This window comes from Sinohyriopsis cumingii, chromosome 15 (genome assembly GCF_028554795.1).
Source record: "Sinohyriopsis cumingii isolate HCF-2022 chromosome 15, ASM2855479v2, whole genome shotgun sequence".
Taxonomy (NCBI): domain Eukaryota; kingdom Metazoa; phylum Mollusca; class Bivalvia; order Unionida; family Unionidae; genus Sinohyriopsis; species Sinohyriopsis cumingii.
Window position 1 is genome coordinate 52,097,409 of NC_142975.1, and position 22,181 is coordinate 52,119,589.

At 36.7% G+C, this 22,181-nt stretch overlaps 1 protein-coding gene across 3 annotated transcripts in view; it reads right to left on the minus strand.

The window, feature by feature from the left end:
- The window catches only part of LOC149781797 (uncharacterized), a 37,939-nt gene extending 18,712 nt beyond the window's left edge, over window positions 1-19,227 (minus strand). For 2 of the 3 annotated variants that reach the window (XR_016414786.1, XM_089935956.1), the window contains exons 1-3: window positions 19,069-19,227; window positions 14,083-14,351; window positions 7,261-7,334 (exon numbers count right to left, since the gene is read on the minus strand). Coding sequence is in view for 2 of the 3 variants with exons in the window: in XM_089935956.1 (XP_089792082.1) it covers window positions 7,261-7,334; window positions 14,083-14,351; window positions 19,069-19,179 (454 nt within the window). In the remaining variant the exon portion in view is untranslated. The remainder of the gene's footprint in view (window positions 1-7,260; window positions 7,335-14,082; window positions 14,352-19,068) is intronic. The other variant, XM_089935957.1, reaches the window with a different exon arrangement.
- Between the last annotated feature and the right edge of the window lie 2,954 nt (window positions 19,228-22,181).

Genomic DNA, 22,181 nt, shown 5'->3' on the forward strand with positions numbered 1-22,181 from the left:
TTAGTATGTGGGTGTGGGTGATATAAGTATGACCAATTTGGATTCTTGCAATGACTACCTCCTCCCTATGAATGGTTCTGTAGGAAGGAATCCATTCTCCTAGAGTTGGCTTGATTGCATGAAGTTTGTTATTCACGGCATCATTCCATGATGCCTGCCACTTCTGACGAAAGAACTTTCTGATACAAAGTTTAAAATCAGTATATGGTATTTTAAAATCAGATGGTTCTTGAGTAAGGGCCATTTTAGCAGCGCGATCTGCTTTTCCGTTACCTTTAATACCAATGTGGCTAGGTAACCAACAGTATATTATATTGTGGGAGACACTCAGCTCTGTATTTTTGATCAGTATGTTTTTCAATAATGGGTTCTCCAGTTTTCTATTGTGTAGTGACTGGAGTACTGATAGCGAGTCGGAGAAGATGATACTGTTTAAAATATGTTTCTTTTCTATATGTTGCAGAGCAAGGTCTATTGCTCTGATTTCGGCTGTAAAAATTGATGCTCCATTTGGTAAGCAAACTTGCGTTGTGTGATTTCCACAAACAAAGGCTGCAGCAGCCTTTTCCTCATCCTTTGATCCATCAGTGTAAATTCTGGTGTAGTTTTTAAATTCGGTGAGGAGTTCATGGTAAGAGTTGTCTAGGCCACTACAATTTTTTTTTTTTTTTAGGTCACTTCAATTTCTTTTTTAAAATCATGTGTACAATTATCAATACATAAAAAACAGTTATCAAAAGCATTGCTTTGTTGGTCAATTAATAAAATTTCTAACATATTTTGAGCAGGAAAAATTTTTCTAAAAAAAAATTTCTTTTATAGAAAATATCATTACAATATTTGATATTATTTGCTTATGTCTGATGCTGATGCTTGGGAATTTCTGTTGTTGTTGTGGGCTTTAACGCCATTTTTCAGCACACAATAGGCTATGTATGGCGGCCAGAATTAATGGTGGAGGAAGAACCCGAGAAAACCCCGGGAAGAACCACTGGCCCACGAGAAGCTACTGGCAAGCTTTCTCACATATCCACATGGTCAAATCCTAGACTCGAACCCACGCAGACAGAGGTGAGATGGCAGTGATCCGTAACGGAGAGATCTTTCGACCACTCGGCCACTCGGGGCCCTTGGGGATTTCTGTAACAGATGTGTTAGAATAAAAGCAGGGGGAGGGGGATAGCATGCAGATGTTTTATTAAATATGGGTAGCAAATTCTCTGAATCAAGAAGAAACTCCATGGAGTTGTTATGTCTTGCCTGATCCCTGCTTGTTACAGATGATTTCACTTTTAAATGACTATGAAGTTGCATAAGGATCGAGGGGAAGTCAGGGTGCATGAATAGGAATGGCCAAAACATTCTGATTTTACTTTCTATGTATCACAACAATCCCTTCCATGGTCTGGGACCTACGACCTTACATTCATATTGTAATACCTACCCAGCCATAATACCTAAGACATACAACCACTACCTTGCAAATCCAGCTCTTGCAAGATAAATTATATATTTAGAAAAGCTAATATTTGTCTACCCCAATAGGTGGGAATCAAATGAGTGACTCTCCTCAGACAGGATGACTGGTGCCAAATCATGTCTATATTTCAGTTATTGCTTCAGCAGAATGCATGCTCTTGATGTAACTGCAGAGAGGGTGTATCTGTTAATTATGATCATGTTAGTATTACTGACCAACATATTTTACTCTAAAAATTGGTTTCTTTGACAAATATGTTGTCTGATCAAAATACCTTATGAGAATATGTAAGAAGTGGCAGGAGTTAAATCCCTTTAACACCAACAAGGCCAATTTCAAGTACCATAAGCTTCAACTCTAGATATAATTAGGCTGTAGTAGTGACTTTAAATGCCTTGATGTGGCTGCTTTAGGATTTAGGAAAAATCCTGAATCCCAAGCCCAGCCCCTCTGACAAAACCAGGAGACATTACAAAGCTGTGGCACTGATTCCAAATGACCTGAAAATTTAGCCTGTTGAGATGCTGGGTCCCACCAGGTCAAAATGTGTAGGATCTCAAGAAGTAAGCTAAAGGGTTGTCTATGCTGTCCATCACACTGCTTGTATAATGTTCAACTAGGAACAATTAAGCTAGAATGCTATGCTCATGGTGACTGTCCTAACTTCATCAGCCAAAATATGTAAGAATTTGATCTGACCTTTGGTGAGCTATCTATATGCAAAGAAAATAACCCATTTTATGCAGGACTATACAGTCTGAAGTGAGATACCTACCTTTTCCTTTCAAAGGTAAAGATAAATTATATCTTCCTACTCAAACTATTCTTCACGACATAGCTTCAAAGCCCCTGCTAGAAACTGCAGATGGCACAGAGGCAAATGGTCCAGTGTTGAAAGCAGTTTCTGAGCAAAAGACATTGCCCATGAGTAAGAAGCTGTTCTTACAAACCATAGAACATTAGGTACTTCAGATCAACCATCTATTCTTGTATCTCACTGATTCTGCATACTGTCTTTAGCTTGAGTGACAAGAAAGCAGGCTTTATATGAAAGGTATATCCAAAATGCTCCAGACAGCTGTTTAAATGGCACATTGCTCAACGAAGTCAAAATGTATGGTTAATTCAATCTGGAGCACAGAGCCAAAGCTTTTGGTCATGGGAGGTCAGGAATCACCCAACGGTTATAGAGGTCTTTGTTCTTTGTAGTTTTTCATTTCCATGTACTAAGAGATTGTGGAACTGTAACCTTATCAAGGTAGATGCTAGCTACTCATCTCAAAAAGCTACTGGAAAAAGTAACTGACGTGATAGTGGTGTTTAAAGTAGAGTTGGATGTGCTACTGCTTACAACACTTTAAGAAAACTCTACACTTTCCCTCATACACTTTCTTAGTGCTCAGCCATCCCACCTAAGTGATTCTGTCCATCACTTGTCTCAATAACTGTTTACATCTGAGGGTCTGTTTGATATGATCCAACTGTACTTTAAAATCTTTGGGATATGACCTGTTGGAGAGTAAACAATTGTGTTCAGAGCATCTCAATATCTGGAAAGAGCATGGACTGTGGATCTAATTGAATACTGAAGGCTGACTTGACCATTTGGTTTCTATTATTTGATTCCATCAGGACACAGAATCTGCCAATAAATTATCTTGCCCTGGCTGTGATGGATCTAAACATGGACACCACCTGAAATCCCAATAAAGGAGGGAAAATTCTGGTTTGGTTGCTCCCTTGTCTTCTGAGATAATTCACCATGGGTAGTTGTTTTGCAAAGAGCAAAAATGCCCTCTTCATACTGCATCTCTGCCACCCATGAAATATACTCACAATGGTCTTCTCTCTAGAAGATTAATGTGTAATAGGCTATCTTGAGGACGCAGTAATCTGCCGACTTCAAGGAACACTGATTGGGGTATGTACCCCAGCCCACCATGCTTACATCTATACCAGTCATGAATCCCATCTGCTCGACCTGCAATAAAACACCTGATAATAGTCAATTAAGGTTCTCCCTGAACAAAAAATACAATTTCATTGAAAGGGCTGAAGACTTCATCAAGATGACTTCATGGCATGTTCTTGCAGGAAAGAGACCCTGGTCACATGCTATAGCTAAGGAGGTAAATTCTTGAGATGGTACCAAAATTTATTTGTCCTTGTTGACAAGGAATACAAATTGATCAGACATTAAATAAGAGCTGTACACTTTCAGCTAGAATACAGTACACTGGTTGCTTTTGTTGAATGTTGACCATGTCGATGGAAATCATTAATGTGATGACCAGGTAGATGGAAACTGTTAATGTGGTGATGATCAGGTTGATGGAATCGTTACTGTGGAAATGGTCAGGTAGATGTAAATGATTAATGCAGAGATGACCAGGTAGATGGAAATTTTTAATGTGGAGATGGCCAGGTAGATGGAAATCATTAGTGTGGAGATAACCAGGTACATAAAATCATTAATGTTGAGATGACCAGGTACATGGAAATCATTAATGTGGAAATGGTCAGGTAGATGTAAATGATTAATGCAGAGATGACCAGGTAGATGGAAATTTTTAATGTGGAGATGGCCAGGTAGATGGAAATCATTAGTGTGGAGATAACCAGGTACATAAAATCATTAATGTTGAGATGACCAGGTACATGGAAATCATTAATGTGGAGATGACCATGGATGATAGAAATAGAAATAATTAATGTGAAGATGACCAGGTAGATGGAAATCATTAATGTGGAGATGATCAGGTAGATGGAAATCATTAATGTGGAGATGATCAGGTAGATGGAAATCATTAATGTGGAGATGATCAGGTAGATGGAAATCATTAATGTGGAGATGACCAGGTAGATGGAAATCATTAATGTGGAGATGATCAGGTAGATGGAAATCATTAATGTGGAGATGACCAGGTAGATGGAAATTATTACAGTGGAGATGACGAGGCAGATGGTAATCATCAATGTGGAGATGATCAGTAGATGGAAATCATTAATGTGGAGATGATCAGGTAGATGGAAATCATTAATGTGGAGATGACCAGGTAGATGGAAATTATTACAGTGGAGATGACCAGGTAGATGGTAATCATCAATGTGGAGATGACCAGGTAGATGGAAATCGTTAATGTAGAGATGACCACGTAGATGGTAATCAATAATACAGAGATGATCACTTAGATGGAAATCACTAGTGTGGAGATGACCAGGTAGATGGAAATCATTAATGTGGAGATGACCACATAGATGGTAATCAATAATACAGAGATGATCACTTAGATGGAAATCACTAGTGTGGAGATGACTACATAGATGGAAATCAATAATGTGGAGATGACCAGGTCAATGGAAATATTAATGTGGAGATGACCATATAGATGGAAAGCTTTAATGTGGGGATGGCTCTGAAGAGGGATACATAATGCACACTGACTGGAACTGATGTCCAAACCAACAACAAGTACCCTCAGTTCATAACCCAAGACCAAAAATGCAAAATCCTCATTGTGAACGGTGTTAAAAAGCAGTCTGGGTGATTTTACCATTCTGAACCATGGCACCTTGATAAACAGATTGAGAACTGGATCTATAACAGGCCAAGCTGTGTCATTCACATTTGGCACAAGAACTGTCATGATCAACATCCTTGAGTTGAACTGCTACATGTGGTCTGAAGGGAAATGCAAAATGATATATATCACCCATCTGTTATTCATATCCATAATTTTTTATAATTTTCTTCATGACTGTAAGTTGTAGTGATTATCTATATCTAACTTTTGTGTATGTGAATAGGTTCTATTTTAAGATATTAAGAGTGACCCCCCATTACATAGGATCTATAAATAGCTATGATGAAACTGCTAATAATAATGTTAGTAGTAAATGTGATGACAAGTTTGGGGTAATTTTTTCATTGGCTGTTAGGGTCAGGTGGGATTATAGAAGAATTATTTCCTATTGAATGGGTTAAGTCAGACTGGTTCTTCTACGATGTGGGATATATAGGAGTAGTAGCAAAATACATTTCCATCTCTTATACTTATATATAAATAAGTGGAGCCTGCCATATTTCTTATGTTCTTGTTGAAACATCAGTCTTCAGATGTATTTAATGTTGTGTTTAGATATTATCTAAGAGGAAACATTTGTATCGATTACTCACTGGAACAAAAAGTGCTAAATGGACTAAAATATTATTCTGAGACTATTGTAAATTATTCCAAGGAGTTCTGGACTATGCCATTTTGATACATGAGGACTGTTGGCAGACCAGCACATTCAAGGATCTGAAATTTGTTTGGAATATTCAGTTTTTCTGGACATAAATATAGCTTTTTGAGGATTATTTTAACCTTTTTAGGATTATTTTGGATTATATTCCTAATACTGTAAGTTCTACTTAAATTTTCATTTTATAATGTTCAAAATTACATTATTTGTTAAATTAACAAACCTTGTTGGTTTTCCTTCTTTTTGTTACTTAGTTTATGACCATGGAGTCATAACACACTAAACTGTGGTGCAGTGTCTCCCATTATGTTGGTAACATTTTATTCATAGATGCATAATGTCAGAAGAAAAAAAAAGAATAATTATGGCATTATGGGTAACAAGATAAAAAGAACAAGAAGGAATGCCCTCTTATTGTGCAGGGGGTCATTCCTGTTCATTTTATATCCCCCCCAAAAAATTTCTGGATCTACAGGCTTGTAAAGATTTCCTCTAGTACCAGACAGGGATGTAGAGAAAACTGCATCTCTTCTAGCAAATAGGACAGGTATAACAAAATGGTGGCAACATGTATATTGAACATATATGAGAAACTCCTCCAACTCAATCAGTCATGTGGGAAACATCAACTAATATAGGATGTTTGTGAGGTCCCTAAAAGAGCATGTTTCCTTGCATGAGTGGAATTAGCAACTTAAGTACTGATGGGTTTCAATGCATATCCCTCTATTCAAGAGGAAATCCCCCATGTCTAACTCCCATCTCTTGTCTGACTCCCACCTATGTGAGCAGACAACTTTTAGCTTTTGTTTGTAGCTGAAATATAACTTATAAGGTCTGGATTTGTGAGGCAGTGGTCATATTTATTGGGTAACATGTTTGAAGAAGAAACCTTAAACCATAAAAAAACTACAAAAAACAAAGACCTGTATAACCGTTGGGTGATTCCTGACCTCCCATGTCTAAATAATCTTGACCGTACATGAGTTTCAGAAAGATGGCTGGAATGCATGGATATCAATGGACAGCCCTTGCTAATTCAAAGAAACTGAACCAAAATTATAACCATGATTCTGAAATGACCACGACTTTACAAAGGAGTCAGAACGAGGGTAAGTATATAAGGATACAATCTGTTCATACAGACTGAATACTTTAAACAAGATCTAAACTGACCACGACTTTACCTTAAGGTCAGGGGTGGACAGATATGAAAGGACCGAGCTATACGAGTCTATAGTCCAAGTATGACAGGTATTATTGTCTGGGATAAGGACTTACCTAAAAAGAAAACCTGTAAGTAAACAATAACCAATGCTGATACCCAGATCTCGCCTATGCTAAAACAGATGAGACTGAAGAGCATCTTCTTACCTGTCTCCCTTAATGAATACCTCTAAATTTACTGTCCTAAACAAAATGCTTCAGTTTTATGTGTAGCTAGTTTATTTTAAACATATTTAATTTCTGTAAATAATATGTTTCCAAAAGGATTAATGTGTCTGTCAGTGTCATTACTTTTAAGAAGTCCTTACCAGTGGATTTTGATGGTTCCTTCTTTGCTTTCTTAGATTCCTGAGGCTGCGGTGTGTCCTTTTCTGCTTTACTGCTATGACATAGAAAAAGAGGAAAATCAATACCAAGCTTAAGACGGTACCTATCAAAAATCATTCATTCAATTAGACCTTCAGTTGTAATATTATAACAAAAGATGTTTGACTGCTCTGGAGCCTAAGTAGTGTATGCCTCAGATGTGGGAGGTTGTGGGTTCGAATCACTACCAAGTCATACCATAAACTTGTAAAAATGTAACTAGCAGCTTCCCTTGCTTGGCACTCTGCATTAAGAGGTTAGTGTCAGATCTTGTTGGCTTGGTGTCAGGATAATGTGACCAGGTGGTACATGATGCTAAATACCTGTGGCTGCAGCCATCACAGTAATATGACAGATTTTTATTTAAAGATATGTTACAAATCCAAGTCACACCACACATATAAATTACACAAACTATGTTTAGATCATTGTCATCAAAACTAAAGTGAAGTTCAAAATATTACATGCAACAGGGAAATTAACATAATTAATTTTAACTAAGTTACTCAGCATACTATTGCATACACTTAGCACTAAGGTATGATTTGAAAATAAAAATCCAGGAGAACCTTTTTGTGAAAATTGTACAGTGGAAAGAAAACTGTACAAATGAATTTGAAAAAAAATGAGTCCCTGACCAGAAGCCTTAGATTCTGAAAGCAATAACAAATATTTAAAGTAAAATGTTTATGTGACAGCACTTAGAAGCATATATGTTTGAGTACATCCACTACCTCAACTCCAGTGCTAAAATGATGTTGGCTACATTTTTGGGCTGCAACAAAAATGACAAAAGGTCATTTGCTTACCAAGACAAAAGTCAGACTAGAGTGCTCTCCCTTGCAGGGATCGTCCTGGGCTTCGCCAATGTCGCAAATTGCAATTTTTTTTCCTTATTAGCGATAAAAATATCCCACCTGGCGATTTTTTTGGCGACATACTTTTTGGTTATTTAATTTGTACATACAATCATGGATTTGGACTGAATAAATTTAAAGCCAGAACGAAAGGAAGCCACAAACTTGACTAAGCAATGCATTGGAATCAATCTGTTACACAAACGATCCTTTGTTCTTATTGACAACCCTATCTTTACAGTGCATTGTTACATCATAATCTGCTTATGCTGACATCTGGGCTGAGTACTGTATGCTGCGATACAGTCAATCATGCTACCGCACTATACCTACAACTGACCGACTTCTGAAGACACGAATAGAACAGATACAATTAATTGTATGGCTAATCCTTCTGTTTTTTTTTTATACATATACCAATACAATAGTTTTGCTGAACCTTCATAGAAAACTGATAACCTTTGAAGTACCGACTACTGTGTATAAATACAAAGCAAATGGAAAAAATCTCAAATCACAATTACATCTGTCGCCAGTGCAGCATTTTACTCATTGATCTTTTCCTTTTGCCATCAGTCCCGTGTTACGGCTGCAGAGACTTAAACTCCGCAACAAGAAATAGCAAAAAAAAAAAAAAAAACAGTTTTGCATAATTAATAATAATTATTTATTTCTCAAAATACAGGAGTGAAAGAATCCCTAAATTGGGTGTGAATTTACGCTTATATATATGGTCCAATATTGCCAGGTGTTGACTCGTGTAAGTTTCATTCGTGGGAATGGAGATCCTATTTTTCTTGTCGAGAAAATTTATACAGCATTCAGTGATCATTCTTGGGATTTAGGAAGCAATTCCCTACAAGCTTTGTGAAGCTAGCCATAAAAGGGGGTGGGGGGAGACTACTGGTGTCACCTGCCAGCACTGAGGACTGTGAACGTGGATTCAGTAAGATGAACCTCATAAAAACTGACATCAGAAATAAGCTCTGCATCTCATCTCTCGAGAATTTAATGAGAATCAGCATGTACAGATGTGAAAAATTAGACTTTGAAACTGCATTCAACAAGTGGGCAGCCCTAAAATCGCGACGGATCTTCATGTAACACTTTGTAACATTTTGTTAATGCTTGTTGTAATTAAAGTATTAACTAATCCATCTTTTGTAATTTTCATTGCCTGTTACATTAATAGACTAAATTAACACTTGGAAAAATGTACACTACTTTTTTTGGCGACACTTTTTGAAAATTGGCGACAAAATATTGAGGTTGGAGATTTTTTTGGCGACAGCTTTTTAAAAGCCAGGACCATCCCTGCATTGGATAGATAATTGATGGCCAAATCCCATCAATCAGTAACTACTTGAGCAGATGTGTACCCTAAGGCGGATAGGGAGGTGTGCCTGTATCATGACTGGATAAGTATTATTAAAGATACATACTTTATTCTAAACATAGTGTTATGTTTTAGACTCTATAAACCTGTAACAAGAAAAAGAGTGAAAACAAGCTTTGTATAATGCAACAAATAATTTATCTCCCTAGAATAATAAGGTAAAAATGAGAAAAAAATTTACCATTCAAAGAATCAAATCCAAAATTAATCCAAGAATTAAAAAATTGAAGTCCTAGAAATAAAAAGTCCTAAATGAATCTGAGTTGGAGTCCTGATAAAAAATCCAAGATGAGGACAATGACATATGCAGTAGTCAGTGTTGTCCTGATGTGACAACAGTTCCTTGCTGAACCAGAGAAAATAATATTCCAATTTTGAATTCCGAATAAAATTTTAAATAAATGTCGTCCAAGAATTTTGTATGAGCACTTAAATATTTCCAGGAAAAAGAATAAATAATTCCAAAAAATAGAATTTCAACTCAAACTGGTCACAACAAAACACCTTTAAGTGCCAATGGTTTATAGTCCAACTGACTCAATTCTCCATAGAAAAAGGTTATACACTAATTTAAGATGCAAAACATATTCCTGTATGAGTGACACGATCATGTTTCTAGAACCACATAGAAGCTTTTTACACGCCTAACATCACGTACTCCCAGCATGGCCTCGACTAAAACCAATGATTATTACACTGGGAAAGAATTTTTTTATTTTACAAAGTTGTTTACTTCAACTCACTAATTTCTGAATCAAGGTTAGGAACTAGGTCAGCATTAAATACAGTTTCTATTATTAGTGTTTACAAAAAAAAGTCAGGTCAAACTAATTTCTGGAAAATGTCAAATCCAGTAAATAAAGCTACATTACAAAAGCATGTAATGAAAATAATAAAAATAATTAAAACTAACAAGCAAACAATTAAATTAAAACATATCTAAATTAAATCAAATATACATAACAGTAGGTTTATTCTTTAAACATCTTACCCAATCATATATTAGGGGAATAGATAAGAGAAGGAAGGAGTTACATCCCCTTACCCTGAGTTGGAATTGCTTGCAGTCACCCATTGGATATGAAGTAGCTGCAATATATGGGATAGTGATAAGGATAGCACTTGGTACATGCACAGACTAGATTTGGACATATTTTTTCATTCCTGCAAATCCAGGAGAAGCAGCATAACTCACATCATTACAAAGCTAGAGAACGATCTGGAAGATAACCTGTTGTGCTGCTGATCAATGTCTCTCCAAGTCAAACACGTAAATGGGATGAAATGTCACAGTGGAAAATGTTGGCGAATTATATCTCTGACCTCCAGCCCATGGCTTGAATGATGTCACTAAGTGAGTTGTTGTTGTGCATAAGAATATCATCAGGTCTTGCATTACTTCTTTGTAGGCCGAGCTAATAAACCATTTTTCAGGACAAACGAACAAGTGAAAATATCATTTCTTCTTTCTTTGACTACTTAGAACAAGTGAGACCTACTTCTAACTGCCTCAGTTCACTTTAAATATCAATTCTGAGTCCTGCAAAAGATGCTCATGGGATGAAGTATCCAAAGAAGAGAGTAATTTCTTGACAAAGGACTGATTACACATGCCCAGGAGCCTGTTCTTGGCATTGAAAACTGAAGACATCTCCAAAGAAACTGACCAATCACGGCAGAAATGCAGAAAGTTCAAATGACATGGCAAGTATCTATCTCAATGATTCTGCCAGCTGTTGCTAGAGTGATCAGGAAACAAGCTTTCAATAAGTGAGGAGTCATGAAGGCTTTAGATGATGGTTTGAGGGTTTTCTTAACAAACAACATCAGAGGGCATGGAAGATTCCATTTCAAATAATAGGTCAAACCCTTCAGTTTGCTGAAAAGTACCTGCTGATTGTGATGAAGCCTAACCACTCCGATGTGCTGAATAGTACCTGTTGATTGTGATGAAACCTAACCCTTCAGTTTGCTGAATAGTACCTGTTGATTGTGATGTAACCAAACCCTTCAGTTTGCTGAATAGTACCTGTTGATTGTGATGAAAGCAAACCCTTCAGTTTGCTGAATGGTACCTGTTGATTGTGATGAAAGCAAACCCTTCAGTTTGCTGAATAGTATATGTTGATTGTGATGAAAGCAAACCCTTCAGCTTGCTGAATAGTACCTGTTGATTGTGATGAAAGCAAACCCTTCAGTTTGCTGAATAGTACCTGTTGATTGTGATGAAAGCAAACCCTTCAGTTTGCTGAATAGTATATGTTGATTGTGATGAAAGCAAACCCTTCAGCTTGCTGAATAGTACCTGCTGACTGTGATGAAACAAACCCTTCAGTTTGCTGAATAGAACCTGTTGATTGTGATGAAACCTAACCCTTCAGTTTGCTGAATGGTACCAGTTGATTGTGATGAAAGCAAACCCTTCAGCTTGCTGAATAGTACCTGTTGATTGTGATGAAAGCAAACCCTTCAGTTTGCTGAATAGTACCTGCTGATTGTGATGTAAGCAAACCCTTCAGTTTGCTGAATAGTACCTGTTGATTGTGATGTAACCTAACCCTTCAGTTTGCTGAATAGTACCTGTTGATTGTGATGAAAGCAAACCCTTCAGTTTGCTGAATAGTACCTGCTGACTGTGATGAAACAAACCCTTCAGTTTGCTGAATAGAACCTGCTGATTGTGATGAAACTTAACCCTTCAGTTTGCTGAACAGTACCTGTTGATTGTGATGAAAGCAAACCCTTCAGTTTGCTGAATGGTACCTGTTGATTGTGATGAAAGCAAACCCTTCAGTTTGCTGAATAGTATATGTTGATTGTGATGAAAGCAAACCCTTCAGCTTGCTGAATAGTACCTGTTGATTGTGATGAAAGCAAACCCTTCAGTTTGCTGAATAGTACCTGTTGATTGTGATGAAAGCAAACCCTTCAGTTTGCTGAATAGTATATGTTGATTGTGATGAAAGCAAACCCTTCAGCTTGCTGAATAGTACCTGCTGACTGTGATGAAACAAACCCTTCAGTTTGCTGAATAGAACCTGTTGATTGTGATGAAACCTAACCCTTCAGTTTGCTGAATGGTACCTGTTGATTGTGATGAAAGCAAACCCTTCAGCTTGCTGAATAGTACCTGTTGATTGTGATGAAAGCAAACCCTTCAGTTTGCTGAATAGTACCTGCTGATTGTGATGTAAGCAAACCCTTCAGTTTGCTGAATAGTACCTGTTGACTGTGATGAAACCTAACCCTTCCGTTTGCTGCATAGTACCTGTTGATTGTGATGAAACCAAACCACTCCGATGTGCTGAATAGTATCTGTTGAATAGTATCCGATATGCCAAAAGTGCAAGTTAATTATCCACATACTTTATCACTGACTTTTGCTGTATGTATTTCTCATGGCATATAAATAATGACCTTCCAAAAGAAATATGAATGCATCATGATTAAAAAAAAGATCAAAACTGCTATTTAAAGACATGTGTAATCAAATTCTAAAAGAATGACATCCATTAATGAAATAGTTGTTGCTGTTGTTGTAGGGTTTAACGCCATTTTTCAGCACAGGATAGGCTATACACGTAGGCCAGTATCAATGGTGGAGGAAGAACCTGTGAGAACCCTGGAAAGAACCACTGACTCATGAGAAGCAATTAGCAAACTTTCTCACATAGCCACATTGGCCAAACCTGAGACTATAACCTATATAGACAGAGGTGAGACGGCAGTGATTCGTAAGGTTGAGTGCTTTAGACCACTCAGCCACTCTGGGTCCCTACTGAAATAGTTGGTACTAAATGCCCAAATGACCTGTATACCATGTGCTATAGAGTACTTTTATTAAATAATTGTTTTAAACACTGTGACGCAAGTGACATAAGAAATACTGAATCTTGTGTACAGCTCTCCCTTGTTATAACATGATAGTCAGTGTCCATACCTGCCAACTGCACTATGTACCAAACAGCAATACATTTTGATCTTTGATATATACAGAACTGCGATATACTTAATCAGCTATTATACCAAACCATGATATAGTGGGTACTATTAAAATTTCTAAAATAATGTTTTTTTGAAAAGGAAATGAAGATTTTAGACTATGTTTCTTGTTTTCTTTCAAACCACACTTCTATACATTGGTATGATTTTGGTTGTGGGGTCCATAGTAGTATTGTTTCTCGTGGGTCGGTGGTTCTTTCTGGCGTTTTCCCCCAAGTTCTTCCCCCACCATTAATACTGGCCACCATGTATAGCCTATCATGTGCTGAAAAATGGTGTTAAACCTCACAACAATCAACAAACATAGTAGTATTGTGTTAATCTAGAATTACATTATAACAAGGTGCATTATAAAGGGGAAGAGCTGTAAGTGTAAATATGGAAATTTGGGGAAAATCATACAGCTTCCCAGTCCAAATGCTCAATTAGCAAACAAACTTTCTGAAAAATACTGAATGGACTAAATTATGATACAGCAAAACAAACTCTACAATTTATGTCAGTCTTACTATGAAATCTTCAATTCTTCTTCATCTTCTGTCTTAATCTCTTCTGTCACTGAAGTCGAGTCATCTTTTGCTTCAACTGGGTTTTTCCCCCGTTTTGGAATATTGTGTGACTCTTCCAGAAGGTCTTCTGATACAGATGTAGACTGGTCTGTTGCCAGGGAGCTATCTGTTACAATATCATCTTGGACAAAGGCAGGGTTATTTGCATTCTCATTCAAGTCATCCAGTAAATCCAACAGCTCTTCTCTGATCCTGTTTTTTCTTTCAACCTGAAATAAATTATTCAAGGTTATTATTTATTACAAATCAACAAATCTGAAGTTCATATCACAACACACCATCTAGCAAAGTCATTCTCCAACATGTACTATACTGGTTTCTGCCAACTTTTTTTAAGAATTTTCTGTCTACTTAGGCCACACCCCAAAAAATATGTGAAGTTTCAGTAACCTGGTCTACCCTATTTTAATTGTCCCAAACACAGTAACTTTTTATCAGGCACAGTATGTAAAACTGAATAAATTGGTAACAACTATGACTTGTTTTCACTTCTGAACTGAAAATCTGTCACACCACTAAGAGAGCAAACATACTTTGGTTACCTTATCACTGAACATGGCATCACTTTTATCAATGTAAAAGTCTGCATACATGTGGTGAGTTTTGCAGTTGCATAGAAAGATCAAGAACATAAGAACTAAACTGCAGCTTCCTACCCACATTACAAATATCTGTATTTAAAGTCAACATTTTCTAACTGAGCACTTCACAGCCACATTAGAAATATCTATATTTATATCAACATAATAATAATTGTAAAATACTAGGTATATTTCAACATTTGGGAAATCTTGGGTGGTATTCAGATAAAGATCATCTAGACTCTCTTATCATTCAAATGACATACATCCTGGCTACAAACTAGCTTTCATCAGATTCTCGTGATATATCACTTTCTTACTGTGAAAAAAATAATTAAAATAAAAAATGTTGTAAGCCATTTAGCCTGAATTTTGTCTATTATAGATCCAAACAAATCCTCAAAACATAAATTTGTACAAGCGTGATTTTGATTTTTAATGCCTGCAGTATGGAGTTTATAGCGATGTCTAACATGAGTCATCATGCAGCAGACATGTAGCATCATGTCCCACCAAGTCACATTATCCTGCCACCAGTCAAGCCAGTCTTAACACTAACCTCTTAATGCTGTGCATCAAGCGAGGCAGCTGATAGTATTATTTTTATAAGTCTCTGATATGACTCAGCTGGGGTTTGAACCCATGACATCCCGTATCTGAAGCAGATGTGTAACCACTTCGGGCACCAGAGCTGTTGCAATTTGTAAAGGATTCCTATGCAGAATCAGATAACTCGGTCATTAGAGTGTCTGACTCGGTGCTGATGGGTTGTAAGTTCAAATCTGAACACCAATGGGCTGCTCAGACTGCCATCTTTTTTTATGCCATTACCCAGTGTGCTTGAGAACCGCATGTATTTTAAAAAAATCCATTTTCTGATAAATCTCTTCATATGAATATGCAGCACTTGCTTCCACTAGGTAAATGCTGACTAGGCAGCTTGCAACAAGATAAAATGTATCTTTCATCCTAAACAAATTGCTACTCCAAAGTTACAAAATTGTCGACATGTATGTACATACTACATGACTCAAGTACATTCTATGTATCCTGGGAGATAAATGGCATCAGTAACTGCATTACTTCAGGTCATTACTAGCATCCAGTGCTCTCAAAAGTAAATCAGGAACAAAAGGATCACAAAGTTAAAACAATGAAGAATTGCTCATAGATAAGATGGCAAAGACGACTACAAAAATTATTGTAATTTACCTGGTATCCATATGAATTTTCAAAACAATACAAAACCACAACCTGTGAGACACTGTGCTCATCACAGATTCTTTGGACCCTCATTCCCTTTACTAAATAGAGATGAAATTTCTCTTATCTTAAAAATGTGATGTGCACTTGATCTAGGACATCATTATTTTTGAAGCGTTATTGATACACTGTCACACCCAAGGCACGGTGCTGGCAGATATAAGTAGGTAATTGCTTTCCAAATGCTGCCAACTTACATTCAGAAGAAGAATTCTAAGTGTCTCAGCCAATTCTCTCCATCTTTAACACTATGCATGCCACCGTAATCTATTAATAAAGCACATACAAGTAATACAGATGCACCTGCTCATTTGTTGAAATGTAATTGGGATCATTCAATTTTGATATTTACTATTTATTAACTTCTCCTGTATCAAACTCATAAAGATGTGGAATAACTCATTAAAATCTGCCACAGTAATAGCACATCACAGGCATTAGATTCTATCAGTAAAACTGGGAAAGTTCATAAAAGTCTCCTCTTCTGGTTCCAATTAACACAAGGTAACTCACAGCTTGAAATCAGACCGCTTGATGACTCCATGCTAATAGTCTTATACTGTCTGTGCATTTAGACCGATAGAATTTAATGCCCGTGTAGCAAATTACAATTCTGGTACAAATCTTTATACCACTGGCACGAGTAAGGTATTAAACAGTGAAACATGTTTCTCTTCTCTCGCCTTCTTCACTGTCGTCATTAACGATGGTACATCTCTAGTAAACAATATTGTATTCACAAGTGTTTCTTCTTTCTCATTGTCATACATGATAAATGTATCATTCAGGGTCCTTTTTTATCCTTCATCACCACCACCATGTTTTTCACCTCATCAGCATCAATGGTATAATTATCAGGTAAAGTATCATTTGCACCTCAGTATTACCATAAATGCTAAATATAAGCTCTCTTCTCTATCATCACTGGTAAATCATACAAGAATCATTTTGTTCTCTCTCGCATTGTCATTAATTGTAATGTATCATATTACGTATTGATTTTATCCATCACAACTATTTTCTCTATCACAAAAACACACACATACTCATCACCATCATCATCAATGGTTAATCAGTGGTATAAAGTATCAGCTATTCTCCTTTCCTACTGTTTTTTATTCTCAATCATTATCATCATAATAAAAAGTACATCTCTCTTACAAGTATCATATTTTCTTCTCCACTACTATTTTCTGTTATGAAAAAATATCAGTACAACCGATGATCTTACCAGGTGTCAACCTCTAGAAAATCGATCAAACATCCATCTTTAATATTTGAAGTCTGATGACATCATCAACCATTATTTCTACTATCCGAACTTTAACTACATATTTCTGTTCTGGAAATTTGTATAAAATTATAAAATAAGCTACTTCTGTCTGGTAGATTCTAATAGAAAGGGTTTGTGATTGTAATGGTGAAAATAAACGTTAATTTGCTGGACTGGATTCATACGATGGTCATCTGATGGACAGATTTAGCTTCCACATGAGTTGTTTTATGGTATGTGCTTATTAAAGCGAAGCACGTGAAATGCTTTTTACCTTGAACTGAATTTTCCAATGTAAATATTTGTTTTATACCATATCTTATTATTTACTATGATTTTTTAAATTCCAGAAACTCATTAATTGTATATGTGTGGTCAATTTCAGTGGCTATGTATCAATGAATTTATATATGTCACTTTGCAAGTTTAACAGGGTCCCACACATCAGTATATCAATATTCCAGCATGGTCTAATGTTAATTGATTAAACTGTAATCTCTCCAGATTAGCTAGACTTGTTGCAATTACACTCACCCCCAACAGACCCACACAACAAGATTGCTGCTATTAGCACCTCCAGAATGATAATGAAAGGTTAGGAACTGCTTGATTTATGTCAGTCTAAAAGTACTTCAAAGGCACAATATTTACTTAAATGTGAGATTTCTTTAAGTTTGCTAGAAGAGTTTATAGAAACTTTTCGCTTCTGTCACTGACAACTTAGCTTTTTTGTCATTCCCTCTTCAAATTTATAACTTCCAAATCTCTTCTTGACATTCATGAAACACTGTAAAGGAATTTTTATTCTGTCCTGATGCTATGGTGGTAAACAAAGACCAAAAGCATTGTAGGTTGCAAACAATTTGAAATCTTTCAAGAAACGCAGTCAGTCATAACTCGCAATGTAAATAATGCAGTGCTTTTTGCCGCAAAGTAGTCACTTTTCTAAAAGCATAATACCATTTTTAGTTTTGCACAAAAAAAGGTTTTAATTTTACCATTTTAATAGATGTCTAAATATGTGATATGTACACAACTTTTAACATAAACAATTTTCAGACAAATTCTTAAGGTGGCAGGGTCCAGTTTCGTAAATTGGCCCCTGACAAATATCTTAACTTAAGGCTATGGTGTGACTTTTCCAGCTATTATTGTTTACTTTTTAAAGATATGGATATATTTGTGAACTAGGTGTATCGGGCTTGTGTTGTTCTTGAAACTGATGTCAGGCATATACAGCTTCCATAGTTACTCTGCAGTATGTTGACAGTGATATACCAATAGTCAACTAGGAAGAAGAGCTAGCCTCCCATAGGAATAAACACATGGGTTTGGGGCAAGTAGAAAGTCTCAAAAACGGCTTGGATGACAACTATTTTCAATTGCATCAGACTGTTTTGCAGAATTGTCATCTAGGAAAAAGGCGTGTGTTTGCACTGTGAGCATCACATGGTGTCAAAAATGACTTTCAGACATGAACATTTCCAGCTAGAAATTTGGGGTTGGGGTGCATAAACTTCTGCTATGAACTGCCATTGACTTCTCTGGTCAAGTGGATAATATTTTTATGCTTTGTTTTAATATAGGTATCCAAGAATATGGACCTTTTTGCCCTCACTTGTGTATTTGATTTTTTATTATTTTTTTATACTAGGTCGCTGATTGTAGCATTAAATGTGTACATAAAATTTGTCCCCTGTCCCCTAAGCAAATGGCGGCGCTGATGAATCTGTTTATCGGTGAATACATTTGACATTGTCTCCCCGAAAAAGTATATTTTTTAAAAATAAGCTTCATGTCGAGTTCAACCTTCACTGCCTCTTCGTCCGTGAGGGGTCTATCTAATCTCTCTAGGTGTTCAATCTGTCTCAGCTTTTTTCTCTGTTTTCGAATCTGAAGTTCCAACGTGTCCCTCTCCATAGTCAAAATTATGGGAATCCCCACCACATGGCGCGTCTAATCAAATTTATTACTTCCGGGAGTAACAGTTGCCACAGTTAACTATCGAATTGCTATTTCCGTCAGGTCGTGAAATCACTCTGTTGGCTAAGGTGGCAGGGGTCAGTTTAAAATATCTTAACTTAAGACTGTGGTGTGATTTTTTAGTTATTATTGCGTAATAATTAAAAATATGGATATATTTGTGAATTTGGTCTTTTCGGCTTGTGTTGTTCTTGAAACTGATGTGAGGCATGTACTCTTCGGGAATAATAATAATAATAATGAGGACTTTGAACAGCGCCTAATCTTTAGAAGCTCTAAGCGCTTTACAACATTAGACAACATCTAGAACATAAAAACATATATAATGATACTATTACAAAAAACAAACACCATGAAATTACAAATACAATAACACACAACATGCTGAAAATATGTAAGGTAGGAAACGTTATTCGGTCTTTAAGTTTGTTCTTGCAGTCGAAATAAGTGAGTTTTAAGAGCACTGTGTCTTTGTGTATAAGTTCAGTGGGCAATTCATTCCACGTTGCTGGGCCCTGGTATGCAAAAGAACGTTGTCCATATAACTTCGTTTTCGTGGTGGGAATAATGAGTATGCGATTGTCAGAAGAGGAGAGTAAGTATGTTGCTGGTGTGTACACATGGGTGAGGTCGAATAGGTATGTTGGACTGGAGTCCGTCAGTGAAACGTAGCACAGAAAACAAATTTTGTGTTTGATTCTGGATCGAATGGATAGCCAGTGTAGGGTACAGAGAAGCGGGGTGGTGTGCTCTGATCGTGGTACTCTAAGTATGATACGAACAGCTGTGTTTTGAACTTTCTGAAGTGTCTGAAGTAGATATTGAGATGAACCAGACAGAATTGAGTCACAATATGGACTATTGTCTGGACGACTTGAAAGTAATAATGAACACATAAGTGTTTTAGTGACATCAACTGAAAGATATTTGCCAATGGAGCTGATGCGTCTCAGCTCAAGATATGCCGCTTTGCATATGTTTATGACATGTTGGTGCAACGTGAGAGTACTGTCCAGAGTAACACCTAGGTTTCGTACTGGCTGTGTGAATTTAATGTTGGCGTTGCTGATATTTATTGTTTGAGGTAAAGGATGTGAATAGAAAGTCTTTGTGTTGTTATCAGAATGGCCTCAGTTTTATCCTCATTCATCTGCAGCTTGTTACAAGTCATCCATGATTTCACATCAGAAATGCACCTCTCTACACCTTGGATGGTAGCATCAACTTCAGTTGGGTAACTAGATTTGTATATTTGGGTGTCATCAGCGTACAATTGGTGAGACACTGGATGATGATCTATGACACTTGAGAGCGACTGAGTGTATAGAATGAAGAGAACAGGTCCAAAAACAGACCCCTGTGAAACGCCAAACATAGATTGACTTGGCTGGAGTGTATCTCATTTGCAGACACAATTTGTGTCCTGTTTACCAAGTAGGACTTGAACCACAGTAAGGCTGACCCAATTAGAGAAATTCTCCGTTTTGGTTAAATGCTTCGGTTTGACGTTATTTACCTTTTTATTTTGATGATCAGAGATGTTGCTATGTACTTTAAGAGCCAGAGTACAAGTCACACGGGTCATGAAAGCGCATTTACTAATATAAATTTAAAAAGTAATTTTATTTTTAAAATTTAATCGAAATATAGTTATAACAAAGTTTATTCAGTCGTGATCTTTTAGTGATGTAGACGCAGAGGAAGTGAACAGATCCTTTGTTGAAACGTCATTTTTTGAAAAATAAAACTTCATACAAAAAAAATAAAAATAAAAGGTCAATAACGTCAAACCGAAGCCTCTAACTAAAACCGAAAGTTTCTCTAATTGGGTTAGTTTTCTGTTACTCTGTCTTTGTCGTCTGTGTTTTTTCAAATTTGTATGTGTGCTTTGTTTACCCACCGTGACACTTATTTGAGGTCGCACCTCCTTTGCTGCTGTAATTAAAATCATTATTATATCAGTCTCTCAACCAAATATTTTATCAAGACGTATACGATATCGCGATCGAGGATCATGTAAATTTATTGTTATAAATCCGTGTGGTGTAGATTGTGCTTTTGAACAGAAGTTTTTGAACCTAATCATGTCAGTAGTTAAGTGGGGCACTAGAGCCTCAATGGGAATTAGCATTACAGAGACCCCTGGGTCACTATAGCCTCAATGGAAATTTAACATGGAGAAAAATCGTGGGTCAATATATAGCCTCAAGGGGAATTTAACATGGGAAATAGTCTTGGGCCACTATAGCCTCAAGGGGAATTGAATATGGGGAAAAGTCTTGGGCCACTATACCCTCAAGGGAATTGAACATGGGATTTTTTTTTTTTTAAATTTTTTAAATTTAAATTTAAATTTAAAAAAAGGGTAGGCAATGGAAAGGCTATCTCTTTTCGAGAAATATGGCTGGCCCTGAAAAGGGCCTTTGGGTTTATGTTAATATTAATATTAACATAGATGGCATCTGTCACATCTTCTTCTTCTTCTTCTTCTTAAACTCCTTCTAACTGCCGGTCCATACACAAGTACCCTCTTGAGACATCCTTGTCTTTCTATGTAAACTCTCCTCATCCATTGACTAGTATCTGTCCTATCAACAACAGTCCACTTGGACCTGACATACATGAGCATGTCCGTCCTAAACATCATGGAAGACACAAGGGTGGATGACTCAACTGTGGTCCACATCTTGAAGCGACGAGAATAGGTGAATCAATGCAGTGAACTGCGCTTATTTATAGGTACAGGAAGGATTGAAACGGATTGAATTCATTCACCAATCCGAACACGCGTTACAAAATTCAGTCAGCTCGCATCCAATCCGAAGAGAGCAGTCTGTGACGTCACGTGGTCTATATAGATTCGTTAGCGCTTGTGTGCAGTCAATCTATGCGACAGTGATTCAACATGACGGAAACTCAGAAAACGATCCATTGGGGTG